Source organism: Argiope bruennichi, chromosome X2 (genome assembly GCF_947563725.1).
Source record: "Argiope bruennichi chromosome X2, qqArgBrue1.1, whole genome shotgun sequence".
Taxonomy (NCBI): domain Eukaryota; kingdom Metazoa; phylum Arthropoda; class Arachnida; order Araneae; family Araneidae; genus Argiope; species Argiope bruennichi.
The window spans coordinates 68,485,350-68,507,500 of NC_079163.1; the positions used below are offsets into that span (position 1 = coordinate 68,485,350).

General features: G+C 28.5%; 1 protein-coding gene across 1 annotated transcript in view; it reads right to left on the reverse strand.

Annotated features, from left to right (window-relative positions):
* LOC129960569 (WD repeat-containing protein 35-like) overlaps window positions 1-19,736 on the reverse strand; it is a 71,551-nt gene extending 51,815 nt beyond the window's left edge. The window contains exons 1-6 of the mRNA XM_056074061.1: window positions 19,468-19,736; window positions 15,121-15,232; window positions 13,974-14,045; window positions 4,720-4,812; window positions 2,783-2,884; window positions 1,171-1,250 (exon numbers count right to left, since the gene is read on the reverse strand). Coding sequence (XP_055930036.1) covers window positions 1,171-1,250; window positions 2,783-2,884; window positions 4,720-4,812; window positions 13,974-14,045; window positions 15,121-15,232; window positions 19,468-19,491 — 483 coding nt within the window. The 5' untranslated portion in view covers window positions 19,492-19,736. The remainder of the gene's footprint in view (window positions 1-1,170; window positions 1,251-2,782; window positions 2,885-4,719; window positions 4,813-13,973; window positions 14,046-15,120; window positions 15,233-19,467) is intronic.
* Between the last annotated feature and the right edge of the window lie 2,415 nt (window positions 19,737-22,151).

Consider the following 22,151-nt stretch of genomic DNA (forward strand, 5'->3'; position numbering starts at 1 on the left):
TTATTGGTATTACTTTTTATACAAAGAATCAACTGATAAATGATATTTTTTTTAAAAAATTCTAACAGATTTAATTTTTAAAAATAATTGCAACAATAAATAACAAAATCTCATAAGAAGACTATAACAAAGTTTAAGACCTTATAATTTTCTGTCTCATAAAATGGATGGTACTGATTATATATATATATATATATATATATATATATATATATATATATAGTATCTGGAGAAAAAAAAACTATTAGGTCACTTTCATAATTTAGGTCACTTTTATAAATGGTATTTGAAATAATGACAGAAATTTTTGAACATGAAATGTAAAATTAAAAAACGTTTTTAGGCAAATAAAAGAATTAAAATATTTATTTAATGGAGAAAAATAATAACTTTTAATAAATCAGAAAAATGAAGTAAAAAAAGTAAGCATGATTTAAATCAACAAGTTATTGATGTTATGGAAAAGAAACCCCTATTTTCGAAATCAGTGTACTTAATTTTCAAAGAATAATAATTTCCGTCCTCCAAAAAAATCTTTTTCAGGAAATGTTATTCCGGCCTAACGCGGAAAGAAAGAGGTTACGCGACAGTTTTAGAGTATGCAAAGATTCGCGATATGCTGGCAAAAAAGGATATTCTTACTCTAAGATTCCGCACAAGCCACGTGATTCATGTTGGGTAGGTTTTAAGTAGAAATAAGCAATTAGCTCCTTCCATTTATATCTCATCTCAATTATAAAGTCACATTCATCTGCTTATCACTCTTCTTATTGTGATGATTTTTTTTTTAAATGATTGTTTGGCAAAATTAGGCTTCGAATATAAGAAATGATATGGTGAAATAGCATATCGCGTGCTTGCTTGGCGCGAAATGCTCCGAGTTGAAATCTGGAACTCAATCCATCAATTTTCTAAAATTCATACCTCAAAGTTTGCACTGCAAAATGCCGACATCCGCCACAGCATTAAATACTATATATATATATAAATTTTAGTATCAATCCAAATAAGAGTTGCAGCTATAGAGTGCTCAAATTGGCCATTTATTTTACGATCGCTTTTTATATTATGACAAGCAAAATTTTAAATTTCGAATCAGCAGCACATTGAACCGAACAGCGTATTAAAAATTTATTGCAAATCTAAGATTCATTTCGGAACCATGCTTACCTCCACACAAGTTAAGTTTAATCCTTTAAGTTCTTTTCCCCATATTCTATTTCCATCAACAGATCCAACAATGATGACACCTGCAAAAAAAAAAAAAAAAAAACATATATATGTGATATTATGCGATTTATCTAAATGTCTGATCTTATTATATTGCAAAAAAATATTGTGTAGAGACTCCACAATTTGTACGTCACAATATTTTGTAGAGTGTGTTTAACACTTCAGTTTTCTTTTAAAAAGAGAAAAAACTGATTGTTTTACAGCTTATCATCCAATATCAATCTTCTAGTGAAAATTTCCGTACTCAATAATTCCAATTAAGCATTTTTAGGGCTTAATTTTCCTACCAGCATATTATATTGAATATATATTATATCATTACTCTTACTACTTCTTATCAATGCTTGTATGATGAATTAAAATAAGAAAATTGCCTTGATTCCTTTATAAATGAAGTACTGAGGGGGGTGATGAAATGTAGCATCTTTAAAAAATATTTTGCATATCAGACAGATTGTACATAATTAGAAAACGCAAACACAAGTTAATGTTTTGAATCATATACAGGGTTATTATAATTAAATATCCACTATTCAACAGGTTCTAGAACCAGTGTTACGACACCTAATGAAACATAATTTCACGAACGTGAAATACAAGTGATGCATTCTGTGTAAACCGAAAAAAAAAGTTCCATTTTTTGTCTATATGCGCCACTGCGCCGATATATTAGGATATTATTTCAATTTTGTTTCTGTAGCAATAACAATCTGCATAGTTCGTTAAAGTTTTTTTTTAATTACGCTAAAGACACTGAATAAGATAATTTATTGAAATCGTTGACCAACTACGTAGCGGCAGTGATGTCATAAATTCGAAATCGTTAAGGTATTTATATCAACGAGTTCACTTCAGACTTCCTTAAAATGCAAGATTGTGAAATAACTCGTTATTTCCAAACAATATAGCCACCACGCTCACCTGACCTTTTACCATGCAACTTTTGGCTGCAGGGTTTTGAAAAACTATGTCTAAAGGATGTCAGATGATCTCTGATTTGAAGGACGGTATTACACCTCGTATCTGTTCAATCACACAGGGCATTACGCTATGCAGTAGAAAACACAGTTTTCAGAATGAATGAATGAAAACAATGGAGGGTTCATTGAGCATGCATAATGCTGTGTTTGTTCATTTATGAATGCAGAGCGACATATATTTATTTTTGTTTGTTGACGTAGATTGCATTCCATGTTATTATCTCTTTTTATTTTTCTGCAGTGTTTGCAGCCACAGATCCAGAGCTTTCTGAATTAGCGAATTTTGATATTAATAACAATGAAAAATGTTTCCTTGAGGTTATTTAGCAACATATCTAGAAAAATTACCTCCGATATTGACGCAACGCACGCCGCCTATTGACAAAAATTGTATATTTTTTTTGTTGTTTTCCTTGAGAGCATTACTTGTATTACATGTTAGTAAAATTATGTTTATTTGGGAGCTATAAGACTGGTTCCGAATTTCTCTGAATAGGCAAATTTAAATTATAACAACCCTGTATATAACTTTAACACTTAATATAATAGCATGCATAATAGTAACTAACCATCATCATAAATTATACAAATTTTTTGCCCATCATGATTCCATGCCATTCCTCGCACTAATGACTTCTGCCTGTTATTAACCATTTCTTCATACCAAATTCCTATAAAATAAAAAAAAATGAATAAAAGATTGTAACGGCATAGAAATTTTTAAAAAAAAAAATTCATCATATAACCAACAATGGCGTAATTTTAGAACTTGCTAAAGCAGTCGAATTTTTAAAACACATAAAAACCATGGTATTATTCTCCAATCTTTACAAACACAAATGCACAACATTATTATATTTTAAATTTGTAAGATGCATAATTCATTATTAAATGCATGAATTATTATATTATAAAACTGGAATTGCACAATAATAATTTATAGTGAAACAAGAAATCCATGACTTTTTGGAGATTAAATGAAATCGCTTTACCAAAAACATTTTCAATTTTAAACGCTTACAGAACAAGAAAAAAGGCTGTACTATCGCGAGTATTTGTTCTGAAACTCTTTTCCAGTTATAAACTAAAATTAGTCGAAATTTTGGAAAATATTTCCCATTCAAAACATTTTAAATCTAAGAAACCACAACGTATTATTGTTGGTGGACGCCATTTTCTGAAAACTGCAATAAAGAAGAACAAAAAAATTGTTGTTATTATTGTTGTTTCTTGTGTTTGAGCCTCAAAGTGTGATTTTCATCATATATTTCTGAAAAGTATAAAGCATATTTACAATATGCCCTTAGCATTTGTCTTGTGAATTCTAAAACACCCTGCACATATAACTTGTGTGTAATTATATCAAATTAACTACATACTAAAAAATGATTTTCACATCGCCAGAACTTTGGTTTCGTTTTAATTTTAAATTTTGAGTTGCGCGGTAGATGCAATTTTTTTCCAACGACGTTAAAACGCCGAGTCGAAAAATTCCCTTTTGAAACTTTATAAGCTCAGATTTTTTTCTCACGCTCGCTCTTCCCTGCTTTCTGCCTTCCTATTCTATCTACTCTACGGTATTTATCAAGAGGTCTTTATTCAAACCATGGTAAGCACGATATAGCGTAGAAAGAATCTTTATTCATTCCATGACCAGGGAATGACGTACTCACCGCAAGAAAGCAGACAACAGGGAAGAAAATATTTTGACAAGTAACTGTAACTTATATAGCTTCAAACAAGAATCTAATCAATCCTGAAGGAAAATTATCAAATATTCTTTTATAGTGTTATGTGCAACTTATCTTAGCAATTAAATAACATTTAATAATTAAATAACATTGAAATAAACAATATCTAATGAAATCTCTTGCAATTACAATAACAAATTTAGCTCAGCAAACATTTATTTTAAACGCATGTTTTCGCACAATGTTGCAGCTTCATAGGGTCAGTTATGGAAATTAAACTTGGAGAAGCATGAGAAATCTATATCCATATCTTAAAGTAAGTTTGAATTCAAATAGACAGAAAATAATTAATTCTAAGAACATGGATAAAATGAATTTAAGACATATGTAAGTAATAAATTTGAAATTGTGGTATACTATTTTTTAATATATATAGAAATACTTTTATGAACTGATATCATAATAAATTAATCTGTTTAGTAGTTATTAATAATATTCTTCTGTAGTAATCATAATCCACTTATAAATTATTGTCCTGATGCTTTCTGTCAGCATGCATTCACTTTATTCACAGAATAAGTGATTTAAATGACATTTTTTCAATGACGGAATTTAGTTTCTGAGTAAAGTCATAAATCAGCCATTTGATTATTCCTGTGATAGCAATTGAATAACATTTTTGATATATTTAGAGATCTTAAATATCACATGCATCTACTCAATAAATACCATGGAATCTGTAATCATTAGTATATTCCATTTTGATCAGATAAACAGCATATAAAAGATAACATAATAAATACATATTCTATTACCTTTATGCTCCATCCAAACCATTATAAATCCATTAGTATCACAAGAAGTTAATTTTTGATACGGCTCATTCCACTGGACAAGTGACACATTTCCTACGACACAAAACCTTGGTTAGAAATTGCACAACCACCAAAAGGAAATTATTTAAACACATTAAATATAATAAAAAATATTTTCTATAATAGCTAATTTTACATATTCAAAATTTTAAAACGAAATTATAGCAGATCAAATTTCTGAATCCTATCAATGAGAGAATACTTAAATATACAACAAATTTCATTCATATCCGCATAATTTTATACTGAATAAACTGAATACATAACAATGAGACTGTGTCACAAAAGAATTATTTATATCAAACAATAGATGAATTCCTCTCTCACAATAAAATATATGCAGAAAATTAAGGGGAAAAGATAAATTTGTGCAGTAATTATATTACACAGAGTCATCAGCCAAGCAGCATAATCAATATTTTCAATACCATAATAAAAGAGCATATTTGCGTTTATCAGAAAATATCATTCAAAATCCTCTTTAATACGATCAGCCAAATAAACTGGTGAAAAAATTATTTTTCTCCCATGTCACTATATAGCAGTAGAAAAGCTGTGAATTGGTAACAGATAAAACGAAAGGGGGGAAAGTAATAAGTTTATTGATATCTTACGCTCTTGCATTGGCCTCAAAACTCCTCGTTATAAAAAAGGCGGAACAACCGATTTTTTTTCATTTACTTATAAAATTTCTCTTTCTCAGTTCATTATAGCAAAGATTACCCTGTTTTATCGAAAGTAGGATTGATACAATATTTTTGAATTTTTTTCGGAAACTCTAGGAACTGCCTTTGAATATCGACAATATAATGCTTGAACTTGCATTTCAAATTGAAAATTAGGTTACGATAGAGCTGGGCTTATTTATTTATAGCTATTATAAGTTATAAATAGCATCTCTTAACGTACTGACTGATCAGGACGACTCCAAACAAAAGGAAGTTTCAATTTATATAATGAAAATAATCGTTTTCTTTGAATAAAAGTAGAATATAATAGTGTTAAAACCCCTTTAATAGTGTCAATGTTAAAGCAATGTCTGCATGTTACACTTATAATATTGCGTTTTCTCAATAATAACAATTTTAAAAATATTCCCCTTTTTATTACTGACTTTAAAAAAAACTTCAGTTCCTTTCATTCTTCATTTAAAAAAAAAGGTAACCGAGATAATAATGCCTTTAACAAGTAAAATTAAGTAGTTTTAATAAATCATGAATTCAAAATCTGATACCTTGAAAAATTAATTTTTTATATAAGTCACATAAATTTTTATTCTTTTTTGAATAGCAATGACAAGCTTAAAACAAATATTTTTATATATTAGAATATAGAAATATTAACAAAAATTATGTATGAAGATGAAAAAAGAACGAGGAGCAACAAAAATAAACACTAACCGATAACCAAAATGAAATCGGAAAAGCAAATAAATTGTGAATATCGATTTATTGCCTCGCGATTCATCGTGAACCATTATTCATGATCTTGATATCGATAGATCGACATTTTTCGAAAACTGGCATCGAAAAATCATTTTTTTTTCCTTTTTTTTCTTTTTTTTTTTTTTTGATAAATCCAAAATCGGCACAGCCCGAATCACGAGTACAATTAAGCGATCGACCAGAAATTAATGAAGAAAAAAAACGCTTGGGCTCATCCAATTTCACACAAAGCAGATAATTAGTTTCAACTTTCATTAATAATTTTATTGACTGTGCGCAATAAGTGAGTGCTTTTTTGGAAAAATAACATATAACAATGGTTAAGATAAAAAGGTTCTTTTCAAAAATTTCAAATTTTTCAGCAAGTTATTCGCTAATAACATGCAAAAGTTTTCCCAACAAATTATACGAAATTTCCAGAAGACTTGAAAATAGGCCAAATGAACTTTATATTATAATTTGAAATAAATAATTTGAATGTACGAGGTAATATGATTATTTGTATATAATTTCTTGCTGTGCATATGCAAAACATAGATGTAATGAAAGAAAAAATATTCTAAGCCAAATATATAGGGCAACTTATAAAAAAAAATTGTGTTAAATAACATTAAGATTCAAAAAGATATCCGCATGACAGCAATCTGAACTTCAGTTGTTGCTTAAAAAAGCTAAACAATAAGGATTTTATACTAATTAGTATTTCTTACACTCGAATTTTTGAATAGTTATACTGAATTGCATAAAGACTAAAATTATGCAAGATATCACTTCAAATGTATAAAGTAAGATTATAATTTAAACTGCAGTAAATTAAGTATTGCCAATAATACTAAATTTTATTATTTGATTGCTATTCCGCGGCACAGCGAGAGTAATAGCCGCCCGCGATATACTTTTTTCGCCCCAGTCGTCATTAGTGGTTTAGTGAATATAGATGGCGCCAGGTGCGTAACCGTACCTTCTCGTATGCACTAACATTTTGTCCCGATGGGGCCTCATAATTGATCACTAATCTTCCACCAGTCACTACGTCATTATGTATTGATTAAACGCAAATCAAATCAATCAAATTTATCGTGGTCCTCTGATTCGATGCATCACATCTTGCGAATTTAAACACTTTCATGTTTTGCTTATTTTGCAGATGCAATAATTATTAATACGAATTTAGGTTACTTTTTGCTGCAATGACGGTTGCTGTTGTGTAAGGTCCCCTAATCCGTGAAATCTTTCGAGCGAAAATTTATGCAATTGCTTAAAAGAAAACTGATATGCTCTGTTGTTGAGGTTTGCGCATTTTGATTAAAATTATACTTGCCATCCCACAAGTGATCTGCAGGATAAGTAACAAAATAACTTCCACTTCATTTATTAAATAATTGATGCATTATTTAATAAATGAAGTAATTAAATAACTTCTATTTCATATAAATAATTGACTCATAAACATGAAGTTGTCGAAATGCTGAAGTGTCCTGCTCCTTTTGATCATATAGTGTTAAAAGTATTCATCTTCTTAAGAATGTTTTTATGCATTTTTAAAAAAAAAATTTATTTTGTGGTTCTGTGTAAAAAAATGGAGCCCCAACGAATGAAAAATAATTTTTTTATAGTCTAGCGAGTGTAATTTTTCAACAAACAAGAACAGTGAAGATATCAAAGTTGGAGACAATTTCCCAGTTCAAGAAAATATTAAACTTGCTTTAAGTAAACAAAAACTCTTGTTAAAAAATAATTATAGTTTCAACATTATTCACAACAGGAAAATTCCAAATGAATAAATATCCTATGCATTATTTTCCATATTGATATTTACTATTATAATAACATAGCAATTGCTTCATGCAATTATAAAATATTAGCATTTATTATCTTTGCAGAATTTTTATGAGCTCAGGAATACAGGAAATAAATCTGGCGAGATTTCAGCATCTCATAACAATTCTGAAAATAAAAATCATTTATTTACCCTCCAGATAAAATCAAAAATTTTAAGATAGAATATCAGCAGTAGATGGTCTATAATCATTTCCACCAAATCAAAATCTGAAAATACATTACTGCTTTCCTCCTTTTCCTATTTTCACATATGCACATTGAATTGAATGTCATAAACAATATTAAGCCTGTTATTTACTTCTCATTCTTAAAATTGTTACAGTGCATAGCAAAAAAAAATTGACAGAATTTGCAGCTACATGATTGAGTATTGTACAACACTTTTAGTTGTTGTTCAGCAGTACATAATAAATTGTTGATAGGCATTTGCATTAAATGAGTTGGAATTTTTAACAATATAACATGTAAAGACTTTTTATTTGTTAAATATAACAATTGACAATAATACAATGTTATTTATCTTAATACTAATTACAAATACATGACATGATAAAATTCTGTTAAAGCATTAAATGTAGGAATTTGATCATATGTAATAATAACTAGACATTGATAGAATTCAATGAGATTGAAGTCTAAATGTTTGCATTTGACTTTAGAACAAATACTTTATTGATTTTAAGATGGCATTTAACTGAAATTATTTGAATTTGAAATAATTTGCATTAATTGGAATGCTTAAAGAATAATAATCTTAATAACACTTGAAATGCTTGCGTAAAAAACTGAATAAATATGAATACTCATTTTATAGATTATGATATATAAAATATGTATTCATTAACAGATACTTAATGCATTTTCAGGTTATATGCAAACACTTAGCTTATAATAAGTAAATAATTTTTAAAGAAGAAAACAGAGATTTATTATGCAAGTTTGACATTCTGCAAAAAATACAGTATTTTGAAAATTAGATTTATCCACTATTGTCTTATTAAGCATTTTAAACAATAGCTTAAAGTTTTGAATTCTTGACAAACACAAATAAAACAACACTTTTTCTGTTATTTAACTTAGTAGAATAGTGAATTATAATCTGCAAATGAGGAAACTGACAGAAAGCATTGGATAAAAACATTTAATAATAAAATTTTATTACATTTAATATTCAAATATATTTCCCAGGTTCATGAATTTATATATATCATTTTGCAATTCTAATTGATTATGAATGAAAATGTTTCCCAGAATTGTCTCTTCTATTCATAATTTTGAGGGTTTTGAGAGCTCTTGGATCAATTTTAATGTCAAATAATTCATTAAAAGTTAATTTTAATGTCAAATGCAGGCTATTCTCCCAATTTGCCGGTATGTTTACAACGACGTCCTTCTCTTCTGAGAATGAAATTGAGAAGAATATGCAACGTCACCTTCCAACACAATTCGCTAAACACCCCACGACTAAATCGCCTTTCTGCTATCAACAACATCAACTGCGTGCGAATGAACTTTTAAGGAACATTCTGCTTCGGTCACATCGTTCAGTTGTTTGTATGAAAGATAAGAATCTTTCCACTTCCCTTTTAGATAATTCATTAAGCTGATTAAATAATCTGATTTCATCGTCACTAATTTCTTGTAATAGTGTAGAACTGATGCAAGTATTCATTCACATAATTTCCATATACTCCAAAGCATAAAAACGGAATGTTGGCTGGCTAAAATGTCTGCTTTTCTCTTTGCATCGCCTATAAAATTTGTCCAGTTGTCAATTTTCTGAATAGTTATCCAGTAGCGTGATCAACAGCATATTTTCAGTGCAAATATCTTGTATTTTTTCATAGGTCCCATAGTTTTAAATAAGTTTTCAAAAAGGTAACAGGTTATTTCAAATGGTTTCAACAGGTGCGAAGTACTTCCTGATTTTAATATTTAACAACGGTGGCATGGACGATTTCAACAACAAATCTGGGTTTAGGCACTAAGTATGTAGTCGCTTCGGTATTTTCGTAATATTATAAAGGTATATTAAATATATTGAAGAATGGAAAATTAAACACTCTGGACCATCTGACACTCTACGGCTGACTCATGAACTTTGTGGGTGCACTTATTAACACTGGCTGATACCAGTCATCACCGTATGATCGATATGTGGAATTTGTTATCAGCTGGAAGAAAACATATTAGAAACAGAATGACCTTTTGGTCGAGATAAAAGAGGCATTGATAGGCCATTAAACGGAACAGATTAGAGAACCAAGATTCGCTGAACTGAAGTGAAATTGAAATAGTGAGAATGCACGGTTTCGCTCAAGTAGATGTTTTCCCTTTTAGTAAAGATTAATAATATTAAGAAAATATTATGAATTGTTACCAAGTACTTTCAGATGAACGTAGGATTAGATCCGTAATAACCAAACACTTCTTTAAATCAGACAGCCAAGAATTATTTAATATGACGAAAGAGTGCAGAGTCATACAAAACATTTAAGAGATATTAAAATATAATAATAGCTTAGATGTTTTCTTAAAAGTTTCTTAACTTTTTAACTTTCTCCAGTTTTGCCAATCGTTCTTTGTTAGAAATAATATACTATTTTTGGAATTTAGTTTTACAATGTTTTCCAATAATCAAAGGAAATAAATGGTATTGATATTTTTTAGGCCTAAATAACCTATTGAAATATTAAGTAACCAATCTAAAGTAAGAAATAGTTTGAAAACGAAACTAAAATGAAAACGAAACAAAACAGTTTCGAAATCGCAACTAAAAATTATTACCTATTCAAACTAAAACCAAAAAAGGAAAAAGAAAAGAAACTTCATAGTATTTAGATTTGGTTTATTTATTTGGTTTAATTTTTATTTGGTTTATTTGATTTTCCTATTAACTTGATTTTAATACTTTTGTACTATTGAAATATTCATATTTTTAACTATTACAATTCACAGAGATGATATGTAAAGATTGTGATGATTAAGACATCCATAAATTGAAGCAATTCCGCATATTTTTTGTCAACATTAGATAAAATGTATGACCAACAACTACTCACCGATTTTCATTTTTTTTTTTTTTAAATATTACTCTATAGAAGATAGTTTTAGCTGGAGAAGTAATAGCCAATGCTATAACAAAGAGTAAGAAATTTTTAAAATTAAAGAAAAACAGTCAATTTCAACCATTTTTTTAATATATTTTAAGACCCAAGCAGGAGAGGAATATTTTAATAAAATTTTATCACTTCTTTTCCCTCATCTTATTTTTCACCAGTTTACACATTTTTCGAGGTGTAAGTGTACTTTTGAGGGGGGGGGGATTTTTTCTTTTATGGTCCACCCTACTAATCAGATTTTAATAAATATATGTGTACTAAAACTGTTATAAAGCATTTGTATTGATTTTTGAAGTTACATAATCAAATTTATCTCCAGCTGTCACCAAGGTTATATCATTAGCCTTTTTCTCTTAATGGACTTTATTAAAAAGATGCAATTATTAATACATTCATTTATGGATTTTATCTATTGTGTCATTTTGTATTAGATGCCATTGAGATTTAAGGGACTAAAATACAGGGGTGTTTCTGGGACCCCAAAAAATCCCCTGAAACTTTTACGTACTTACTACCGGCATTTTGGAGTTTCGAGAAGGGGGGGGGAGAAATGAAAAATTACAATTATGAAGTATTGAATGACCTAATTATAAAAGTTCAATGAATTACTTTTTTTGCAAAATTAATAATCATAAATTTTCAAACATATAAACTACTACATTTTATGCAAATATTTTAAATTATCTGAATTAATTCTTTTAAAAAAAATTATCTAATTTCTGCTGCTTTTTTTTATTTTCTGATGTTTGTGGGCTTGTCTTTCTTTTGTGGTGAACTTCATAGCAAGAAGGTTGGCTTTTATTTTCCTCATTTACAGTTGAAGAAATTTCCTCGAGAACAGCATATGCAGCTTTTCTGCTAATGTAGAAGGTTTTTCAGAGACTTTTATAGGTGACTCATCTGAAATACATGTTTTTAAGTCCTCTTGATATGTTTTCCAACTTCTGTTCATATTCTGTAAGAGATCTTTGTGAATTGGATCAGTCATTGGATTTTTTGAGCCATATTTTTCACATGAGGTTTCTTTAGAAGCCATTAAATCATATTTAATAGTCTGCACTGCATCTAGGGAATCAATCTTAAGAGAGGTTCTATAGTCAGTGACAAGTGTATCCATTAAGTTGAATGCACTTTCCACTAATGGGCCATGGAAGCACTAAGGCAGGCTTTGACCAATTTAGCCAATGTAGGATACTTATAATCATTTGTGAAATCATCTTTTAAATTAAAAACTTTAGACCAATATTTATCAATTGTACACTTGACTTGATTTCCACTTTCATCAGATGTGTAGAGCATTTCTTTGGTGATATCAATATCACTCTGGTATAACCTTATTTCAGCTTCTACTTTTGACTTTTCATTATCACTAAAAATATGGGACATAAAAGATGATAATTTTTCAAAAGCTAATATTGTACTGGTTTTACCTCTTAGCTCTGGATCTAATGCTGTAAAACTAATTAGATATGAATTTTTAAGGGGTAATTTCTGTTTCATATGCTGAAATTTCAAGGTGAAATTCTCTTGCGTACATAAATAAAAAGATATTTCAATAAGCGAAACGAAAAATTTACACGTGCATCAATAAATGAAACGAAAATTTTACACAGCGGAGAAAAAAAAGTTGCGAAGCGATCAATGACAAATAGCTAATACGGCGAAAAATCCCCCTTCTCTACTTAATGGCGCCACGCCAGGAGAGACCTTTGAACCCAAAGTCACGTTATCGCACATCTGGTCGAACGAAGTCTCTCCCTTTTTTTTCAGCCGCGCCTACTTGCCGAAAAGAATCCAGAAGAGAATGTCCGAGAACCGGGGGAATGAGTCATAACTCGCAATAAGGAAAGAACAAAAAAGAAGTTTTCCCCCCCTTTTCACGCATTATCACTGCCTTTGGAGAAAGAAAGGAAAAGTTTTCACCACACACACTGACCTTGCGTTTTCTGCTTTCAAAGCAAACAAAATTACCCAGATCAAAATAAATAATTCATTATTATTCCTACTTTCTTTTGAACGACGATCCCCGGAATTTCCGGGTATCGAAGTTCAAAATCCCCGGAATTCCGGGGTTTCCCCGGAACACAAACACCCCTGAAAATAGTAAAAAGTGAAATGACCTAGAAAATCATCAATAGCAAATTTATCTATGTTATTTCCTAAACAGAAGGAAAGGATATATTTTTTAATCACTTATCTGCGTCATGATTTATTCAGAACTGTAGAGTAGATTATGCTCATCCCCAATTAGTGATATATTATTTAAATAGATTTGTATTCCATATTGACCAATAAATATCCTAATAAACATGACAAGAATCCCTATCAAAAAATTAACTAAAAAAACTTTAATAGTAATCATGAATTTTATTTTCACTGTATTTTATAAATTACAGTCAAAGGTGCAACAGAAAAGAACGATAATATAATATATTAAATAAAAATAAGAATTATTTTTAATGACTGTAAAATTAAGTTGATGACAACAAGAATAAAAGTTTTTACTGTAGACTAATTCAAATAGTAAATTCACATTAATGGAACAATAAACAGAGAAAAAAATTCATATTAAGAGAACATAAAGCTTTAAAGTAGGTCCTTTGAAAGAAAAATCAAATTGTTCTCTAACTTTTAAAAGCTATGCCAAAAATTTAAACCTTCTAAAGATATTCTTAAAAAAATATTTTAGAGTTAATATGAAGCTTGCAACTGCAAACAAAATTCATATTTTCAGTAAATGTGAAAATTATAAATTCCAGTAATATAAATAGATCACTATATTTACCTGTGTGGCCTTCTAAACTTTGATTTGTTGATAAACTTGATGAGTTGACAACACTGGCTGAAATTTCTCTACCTGAAATAATACTCAATATTTAAAAATATGCTCTTACTAAATATTTATAAAATGGCACGCATTAAAGTGCCATTAAAGATTAAATATGGTATGCCAGAAAGGTGAAGCAAAACAATAATTAATGGTTGTTCTAATGCATTTATTCAAAGCCAAAATCTTAATACACTGGAAATGTCTAGTTTGAACATTTTAAATTGACTTTTATTCTATCTGATTCTTTAATCTCTTACTAATATAATATTAAAATAATGTTTATAATTCAAATTTATTTCAGTTAATTCAAAGACAAAATTAAAAACTGTTTTTATTTTAGGAACTGTTTTAGCTGATTTAATGCATCCATATCTTATGTCTTCAGCGATCATAAGTCACTACCTTTTAAAAGCCTTTAATTCATTTGAGGGTTTCATTACTTTATAAAATTTTCAATATAAAAAGCAATCAGATTTTATTTTTAAAAAACTTTGAAGATGTTAGAAAAGTATTTTTATTTTGAAGTCTTAACAAGTCTTTTGTAGTCTTGGACAATTGTTCCATTCAAAGTATTGTACACTGTTTTGTTTATTAAAACTACTTATTTGTATATTCAAATTATTATTTTTAATTATTAAAAACTGTAATTAGAATTATCATTTATTTAATAAAATTACCTATTATTTATTTATTTATTATGTAATATTTACTCAAACAATTAATTATTCAAAATAAATCTTTAATGTCATTTTTACTTGCTATACTTAGATTCAATTTTTCTTACTTTGAATTTTTGAATAAACTGAAATTTCATTATGTCCTATCAACTTCAGATTAGCCGATGTTCACAGCAAATGCATTTTACATTGATTGTATGCAAAACTGGTTACTGTTATTTTATATAGCATAACAAATAAGAATAGTTTACTCGATTATATCATTGTAGATAGGATCCAGATAACAAACTACTAATAGCATTCTGCATATACTAATATCTTGATAATGCTAAATAGGAAAATCAAATTTCTAAAAATTTAATATAATAACATGCATTTGAATGGAATTTATTGACAATTTTATAGAACTGAAGCTTGTCACTCACGAGACTCAAGTTTTAATACTTTTAGAAGTCCACCTTCACCTCCACAAGCAATATAACCATGGGTTTTATTCCAGGCTATTGACTTCATATTTATGCTTTTTGGTAAAGCTATCTGAAAAGACAGAACATATCTCATATTACAATAAAAAAAAACACCACAAAAATGTAGCTTTTATATAAAATTTTCCATTGGAACTGCCGTGTATTTTAAGGTTTGGGAAGTTTTAGTACATAATCTTCAAATAATTTAAAATGGAAAACAACAAGAAATTTTCCTTTCCCTGTTCAATTTTATGACAAAATTATGTCTTTATATAATAATGAATTGTCTATTAATCTAAACACTCAAGACACAGGCTTTTACATTATGTTTTTTTCCATTTAAATAAGTAGGAAAACTCATTTCTTCAGGAGAATATTAAAATTAGTTTGTAAAATGTAAATTCCAGCTTCTAAATATAAATTTTTTTCTGTTTGCATAATATTGAATTTTCTGAAGAACTGAATCCTTTTTATCAAAGTGTAGCATAAAATCACCATTTCAACAACCATTTTCAACAGTGAGAAAGAAGATTTGAATGGGCATTGTTTATTGTCGTTTCATGTTGGATGGATTAATAATCTTTTGAGTGGAAACTAATTGTTTCATTTTAAACGCTAAGGAAAATATGAAGAATTCTATCCTATCTTTTTTTATTTCTCCCCACCAGTACAAATAATGAAATGCATGAGTAGATCACAATATATAATATCTGATGCATGTGATCTGAGAAAGTGCAAAAAAGGGAGAAAATTTGATTAAAATCTTCTCCTAAAATAATCAAGGCATGGTTGGATATGATATTCTCATTTTGCACCACTCAGTAAGGAGAGGAAATAAATGTCTGATTGTTGAATTAATAAACCCTAAAGTTATCTTTTTATCAGCGAGATAGTTTAAAATATGTAAAAACTGATCAAGCTGGTCACTATTACTTTAAGTGAAACTAAACTAAGAGTCACAATTCAGAACAAACTGTCATTTTAAATGGCCTTGGACAGGATGATGCACTGACTTGTCATATGTTCAATATCACTCTTCAAAAGATTATTAAAGATTTGAACACTAACACTAGAAGAATAATCTTTAATATGTGCAAATTTTCACACTTGCTGATTCCATTGGTATTATCACTCAGACCCCAGAAACACTTAAACAGACCTTCTTTCCTTCGAAAGCTGACATCATCAGGATATATGGCTTGCACCAATTTCAATAATCCTTATTTTGAAATAGGAGAATATAAGCTTGAAATTGTCAATAGCTTCAAATATTTAGGCTCTGAAATAAACATACTGAATCACATGACATCAGAGGTTTGCAACAAAGTTACATTTGCTAACAGGTGCTGCTGCTTTTTTTGGACAATAAAATATTTAAAATTTAATTGCATCAGTAGAAAAACCAAACTCATTTACAAAACTTTGATTTTATAAATTCTAGCATATGCTGCTGAAACATGTTATGACTGAGAAAGATAAAGAGACTCTTGTTATATTTGAAACAGGATTTTTAAGAAGTATATTTAGTGGAATTAAATGTGATAATTATTGGGGAAGAAGAACCAACTCAGAAATTTACAAATTGTTTAAAGACCAAGATATAAATAAATTTATAACAATATAAAGGATAAAATGGGCAGGTCACTTAATAAGATTGGATGGCAACTAATCCATTAAAAAGATCTTTTTGTCTAATCATTTGGAACCTGAAAAAGAGAAAGACCAAAACCTAAATGGATTGATTGTCTGGAAAAAGACCAGAAAACTACTAAAGTGACAATTTGGAAAACTTTAGCCATGAATAGAATGGCATGGAATAGAATTCTGAGGAAGGCCATGGCCTATCCAGAGCTGTTGTGCAAATGAAGAAGAAAAAGAAAATTATCTTTTATTATTTGTTATTGTTATGTATTCAGCCTGGTAACTATTACATTTGTTGAAGATTGAACGCTTGCACTTGTGTGGCGCAGAAGTTTGGAAAGGGATGTCAGCTAAGATCCTATCCAAACATGGTTCAAAATTATTAAGTTCATTCACAGTTCAAATATATTTTCAAAACAGGTTGTTAAACTATATATAATTACATGATATCATTATTTCCAGTGATAAAAATAATTCACTTTAAACTATAAAAGTATAATTTTTTTATTTTAGTTTTTATCTTTAATCTAATGTGAAAAAACATTGTTACTTTAAGAAGCTAATTTTCCAGTTAGAAAAAAAAAAATTCTTCTCTTTCAAGGTTATGTAAACCAAGATGATAAACCTCAAAATCAAATTTCAATCTTTCATTTTTTTTAATATATATTTTTATCAAGAAATATTAACCAATATATTTTCTTATAATTACTTCAATACACATATTTTAATTTAAATAATATTTCAAATCTATAAATACAAGTAAAAAAATTCTTTCAAGAAAACAGTTAATTTTTCTAAGGTTAAAATTTTATTTGGCTTGATAACTATACTCTTTACTAAAAAAACTTCATAACTATCTTTCAAGTAAATAATTATAAGTTGAATGTTTATTTGCTCATTGTTCAATAAGAAGGTAATAAAATAACCTAAAAAATAATGCTTCCCAAATGTAAATTTTTAAATGGCCTGGAATCTCTAAAAATAATAATAATAAATTATAAAAAAATTATCCAAAAGGATTTGAATGTAATGAAATATTTGATAAGAACAAAATTTGTACTACATTATATAAAAAGCAAATTAATATCTAATTAAATATAGTTACTGCAATGAATCCCCACTAGTATCAATTAAAATTTTAATTAACTCATATAATCATAAAAACATATATCATTTTACTTTCTCTTATTAATGATGGCCAAAAAATTATTTGTCATATAATTTATTCACCATATAATTAAGAAAAAACAACAAAGATAAAAATACTATTGCAAGTAATAAGTCAAGTTAACAGTATAGTATATAGAGAGGTACGACAGAGTACTATATTATTAAATGACATAATACATGTTTCTATGTATCAAAGAGCTTCAAAAATAACCCCATAAAATGAAACTATAATTTTCTTTTCATATGTAGATTCATTATACACAATGAGACAGTAATTTAGAAGGCAAAACGGTTATATATTCCTCAGTCATTAGTCTAAGGAGGTGACATGGGGACAAAACATTTATCCATCACTTTATAAAGAAAAATTATCATGACAAAGATGAAAAAATAATGCTATGTTGCAGGTACCCCTTACCTTCATTATGCTATTGATTATACACAATATCATTTACTAGTATTTAAAACTGAATTCTATTCAATCACATGTATTATTTTTAAATACAATATATTTATAGTGAATGCCCTATCATTATATCCTGTTATAAGCCAAGCACAATGTTTGGTTTTCCTTAAACTGTCAATTGAATATTTACTTATTATTTTAAGTTACTACAAACAAACGAAAGAATTTAGGATTGAACACAAAAACTTTTTAACAAGTATTAGTTTTTATTAAAATTAGCTAGTAACATTAATTCTTTAGATGTATATGATGCTATAAACTTCAAAACAAAGAAGACTATTCAATAAACAAGTGATTACATATTAGAAGTAAACAAAAATTCACAAGTATAATGTATGAACCATTATATATATATATATATATATATATATATATATATATATATATATATATATATATATATATATATATATATATATATATAATGGCTATTAAACAATAACACATATCAGTTTAAATCAAGCCCATATAAAACTTTATATACCCAGCATGCTTTAATTCCATACTGGAAATATAAATCAGACTGAAAATTTATAATAAAACTTTTAAGATTAATTTTGTTTTTAATAAATTTTAAAAGTAAGTATTTTAGTATCAGTAAAGTTGAGACTTCAATATACTAAATTTCATAAGGCATCTTCTATTTACCTTGTTAGCAAGTGATTAAAACATACTAACAAAATAAATATTTGCATTTAATAATATATTATCAAAGAGTCTGAATGAACTATATTTTTCTTCACTATTTCAATGTTGTGTAATTTGTAAACGTTTATATTCTACTGTTACTTGTCACTCAGTTAAATCACTAAGGAGCTTTAAATATAAGTACTTGAAAAATCCTCGACCATTAAAAATAATCATAAATTATTTTAATGCAGCTCAATATACCTGTCATGCTGAACAAAATCATTCTACTATTATGTGTGTGAAATTATATGTCATAGATACCTAGCCATAACAATAATAAATGCAGAAAAAATATTTCTAAAATGCATAATTTTTTAGAGAATTCAAATAACACTTACTTTTTTGCTCATATAGCACTGCATCTTCGTTCAAAAGAATTTTAGAACAATGAAAATTTATATCTTAATAATTTATATCTTAAAAATTCGGTAAAATCTTATATATTCTTAAAAGAATATCAATAAATTAAACACCTTTCCTTTCAAAAAACATTTCTTTTAAAAAACACACGGCGTAAGTGAAACAATAAAAGATGTGATATATTCTACGGCTCTGCTACCATTGTTTGTAAACAACGCTCACTGAAGCAACATTTTTTCCTCCTTAGTTACCAAGGAGTTGAGATGTAAAACTTCTTCGTATGTGACGAATGAACGTTGTTGCCACTTCTAATAAGTTTTATATTTCCTGTTTATTTCATTTTAGAGTTTGCGTTGCATCTTATTCAGCTTTGAATACTGGGAATCTGGTTTTGATTTAAGTAGAAGATGCTGTGTTTGCTTTAAGGATAGAATTTTGTACTTTACGATTTTCATCTTTTTGATGCACGGTTCATTTGATCAATTTCAGTCTACTTCATCTGTAAATACTCTGCCAAGTTTCTATCAACCTTATGTAAATAGCCTCATGAAACTATGTCTTGTGCTGTGCAAAAATAAACTGATTTCAAAACGAAAGTGGTGTTCCGAGTCATAACAGACCTTATATACTGTTTAAGTTCGAGGCTACATTAAAAGCAGTAGTGATGGGCAAACACAAGACGATCGACCTTGCATGTTCCATTACTTCTTCCATATAAGATAAAAACATACACTGTAAATATAATTATCATGACTTTTTATTTATGACTGTTGTCTGAAAAAGTTAAGTTTTGGAAAAAATTGCATTAATAAATGACAATCTCTGTTCCAAATCTAATACCTTTTGTGCTAAGTTAGTTGGCATTTGGAATTTCGTTTATTTTTTAATGTAATGTATAAATTAAGAATTTTTCGAGCATTATATATTCAGACAGAGTACTTTGCTTTTCAGAACAAATTCTTAATATTTTTAATAATTCTTCTTGTGTACAGCTGAAACCCAGCCACCTCTGAACGAGGCAGTATCGACAGGAAATATTTTTAATACTGTTGGTAGAACTTTTTGTTCCTCAATAAAAACATTTGTGCCACGGCTTAAGTACACAGGGGTTGAAAAAAATTTAGAACACCTAAAATAACATGTTTCCTAGCCTAATATGGTGTAGGAAATCTGCTGTCATTCAAAACAATTTGCAGTCTTCTCGGAATGGATAAATACAGTTTCTGTATTGTTGACAAGGGAATCTTGTACCATTCTTTCTACAAAACGATGGCAAGTTCAGTTAACTATAATCAAGTGGATAGTGACAGCGTATTTTCCTCTCCAGTGTAGACCATAATGGTTCAATAATATTGAGGTCAGGTGACTGTGATGGCCAGGGAGATGTGTAAAATCGTGCTCAGAGTACCAGTTCTGGAGAATGTTAGTTGTGTGAACATTCTCCAGATGTTGTCTTGGAAAACACCATCAGGGCCGGCCATCTGGGGGATGAAGTGGATGCTATGCATCGGGGCCCCAACATGATCAAGAAGTAAAATAATGTTCTGAATAATAATAGCGGATTGGAAAGAAGAGAGAAAGAAATTTAACTGGAAAAATTGACGAGTTTGTAAATATATGAAGTTTATAGATATATTATAGTGCAATAAGTGTGCGACAAGTGTGCAACATAGGGTAAGTAGATTTACGGTAATTTACCTCGCCGAATTAATTAGGTTGCATGTAGCATTTTGAAAATACCTACAATAAAATGCTTAATATTGTTAGATCTGATCATGTTCATGCCAAAGAAATATACCTGTAGGTGTCAAAAAATTTATAAGAAAGAAAAAAAGTTAAATTTCAAGAAATCATGAGTAGGTCTGTCTTCTTGTCTCTGAAGTAAATTTTGGCAATGAAGTTTCTTTGACTTCAGAAATTACAATTCCATCTTCAGCTGAACAAATTACACAATTTTACAGTAAAAATGTGGAAACTAAAATTCTTTGAAGAACTGTATATTTATACAAATATGATAGAATCAGAAAATACCGACGAAAATGACCATAATAGATATGGTCAGTAAATATAAGTGATCCAGGTTTATGGCCAAATATTATAACCGATAAGTTTAGATTGTTTGTGTTAAAACCGGACCTGTACAACACAAAGGAGTGTTTGCTGAAAATGTTGAAGGTAGACCATTTTCCACTACATACTGCTTTAAAAATGCCAAATGGTGAAACCCAGCTTCGCAACTGGTTAATTTATTCAAAAACACAAGACTTCATATTTGTTTTTGTTGTATACTATTTTACGAAAGAAGAGGAAATGAACAATCTACACCATTTATAGGCGGCTAGAATAACTGGAGAAAGTTGCTAACTATAATTCAATCATGAGAGTTCTATTTGTCACTTTAATTTGTTTATTGCTTGGAAAGAATTATTAAAGCGACTAAATTTATGTTCGACTATTGATAAAACAAATCAAGTTACTATAAATAAGGAAACGGAACGACTTAAATTACTATTTCAAAAAACTATAGGTGTAATTTTACTTTTAGCATGTGATAATTTCCTACTTCTAGGAACCCATGAAATGATATGAACACCTAATAATAGAAATTTTTTAAAGTTTAATCGAATTATAAGTAAATACGACTCTGTGCTGATAGACCATA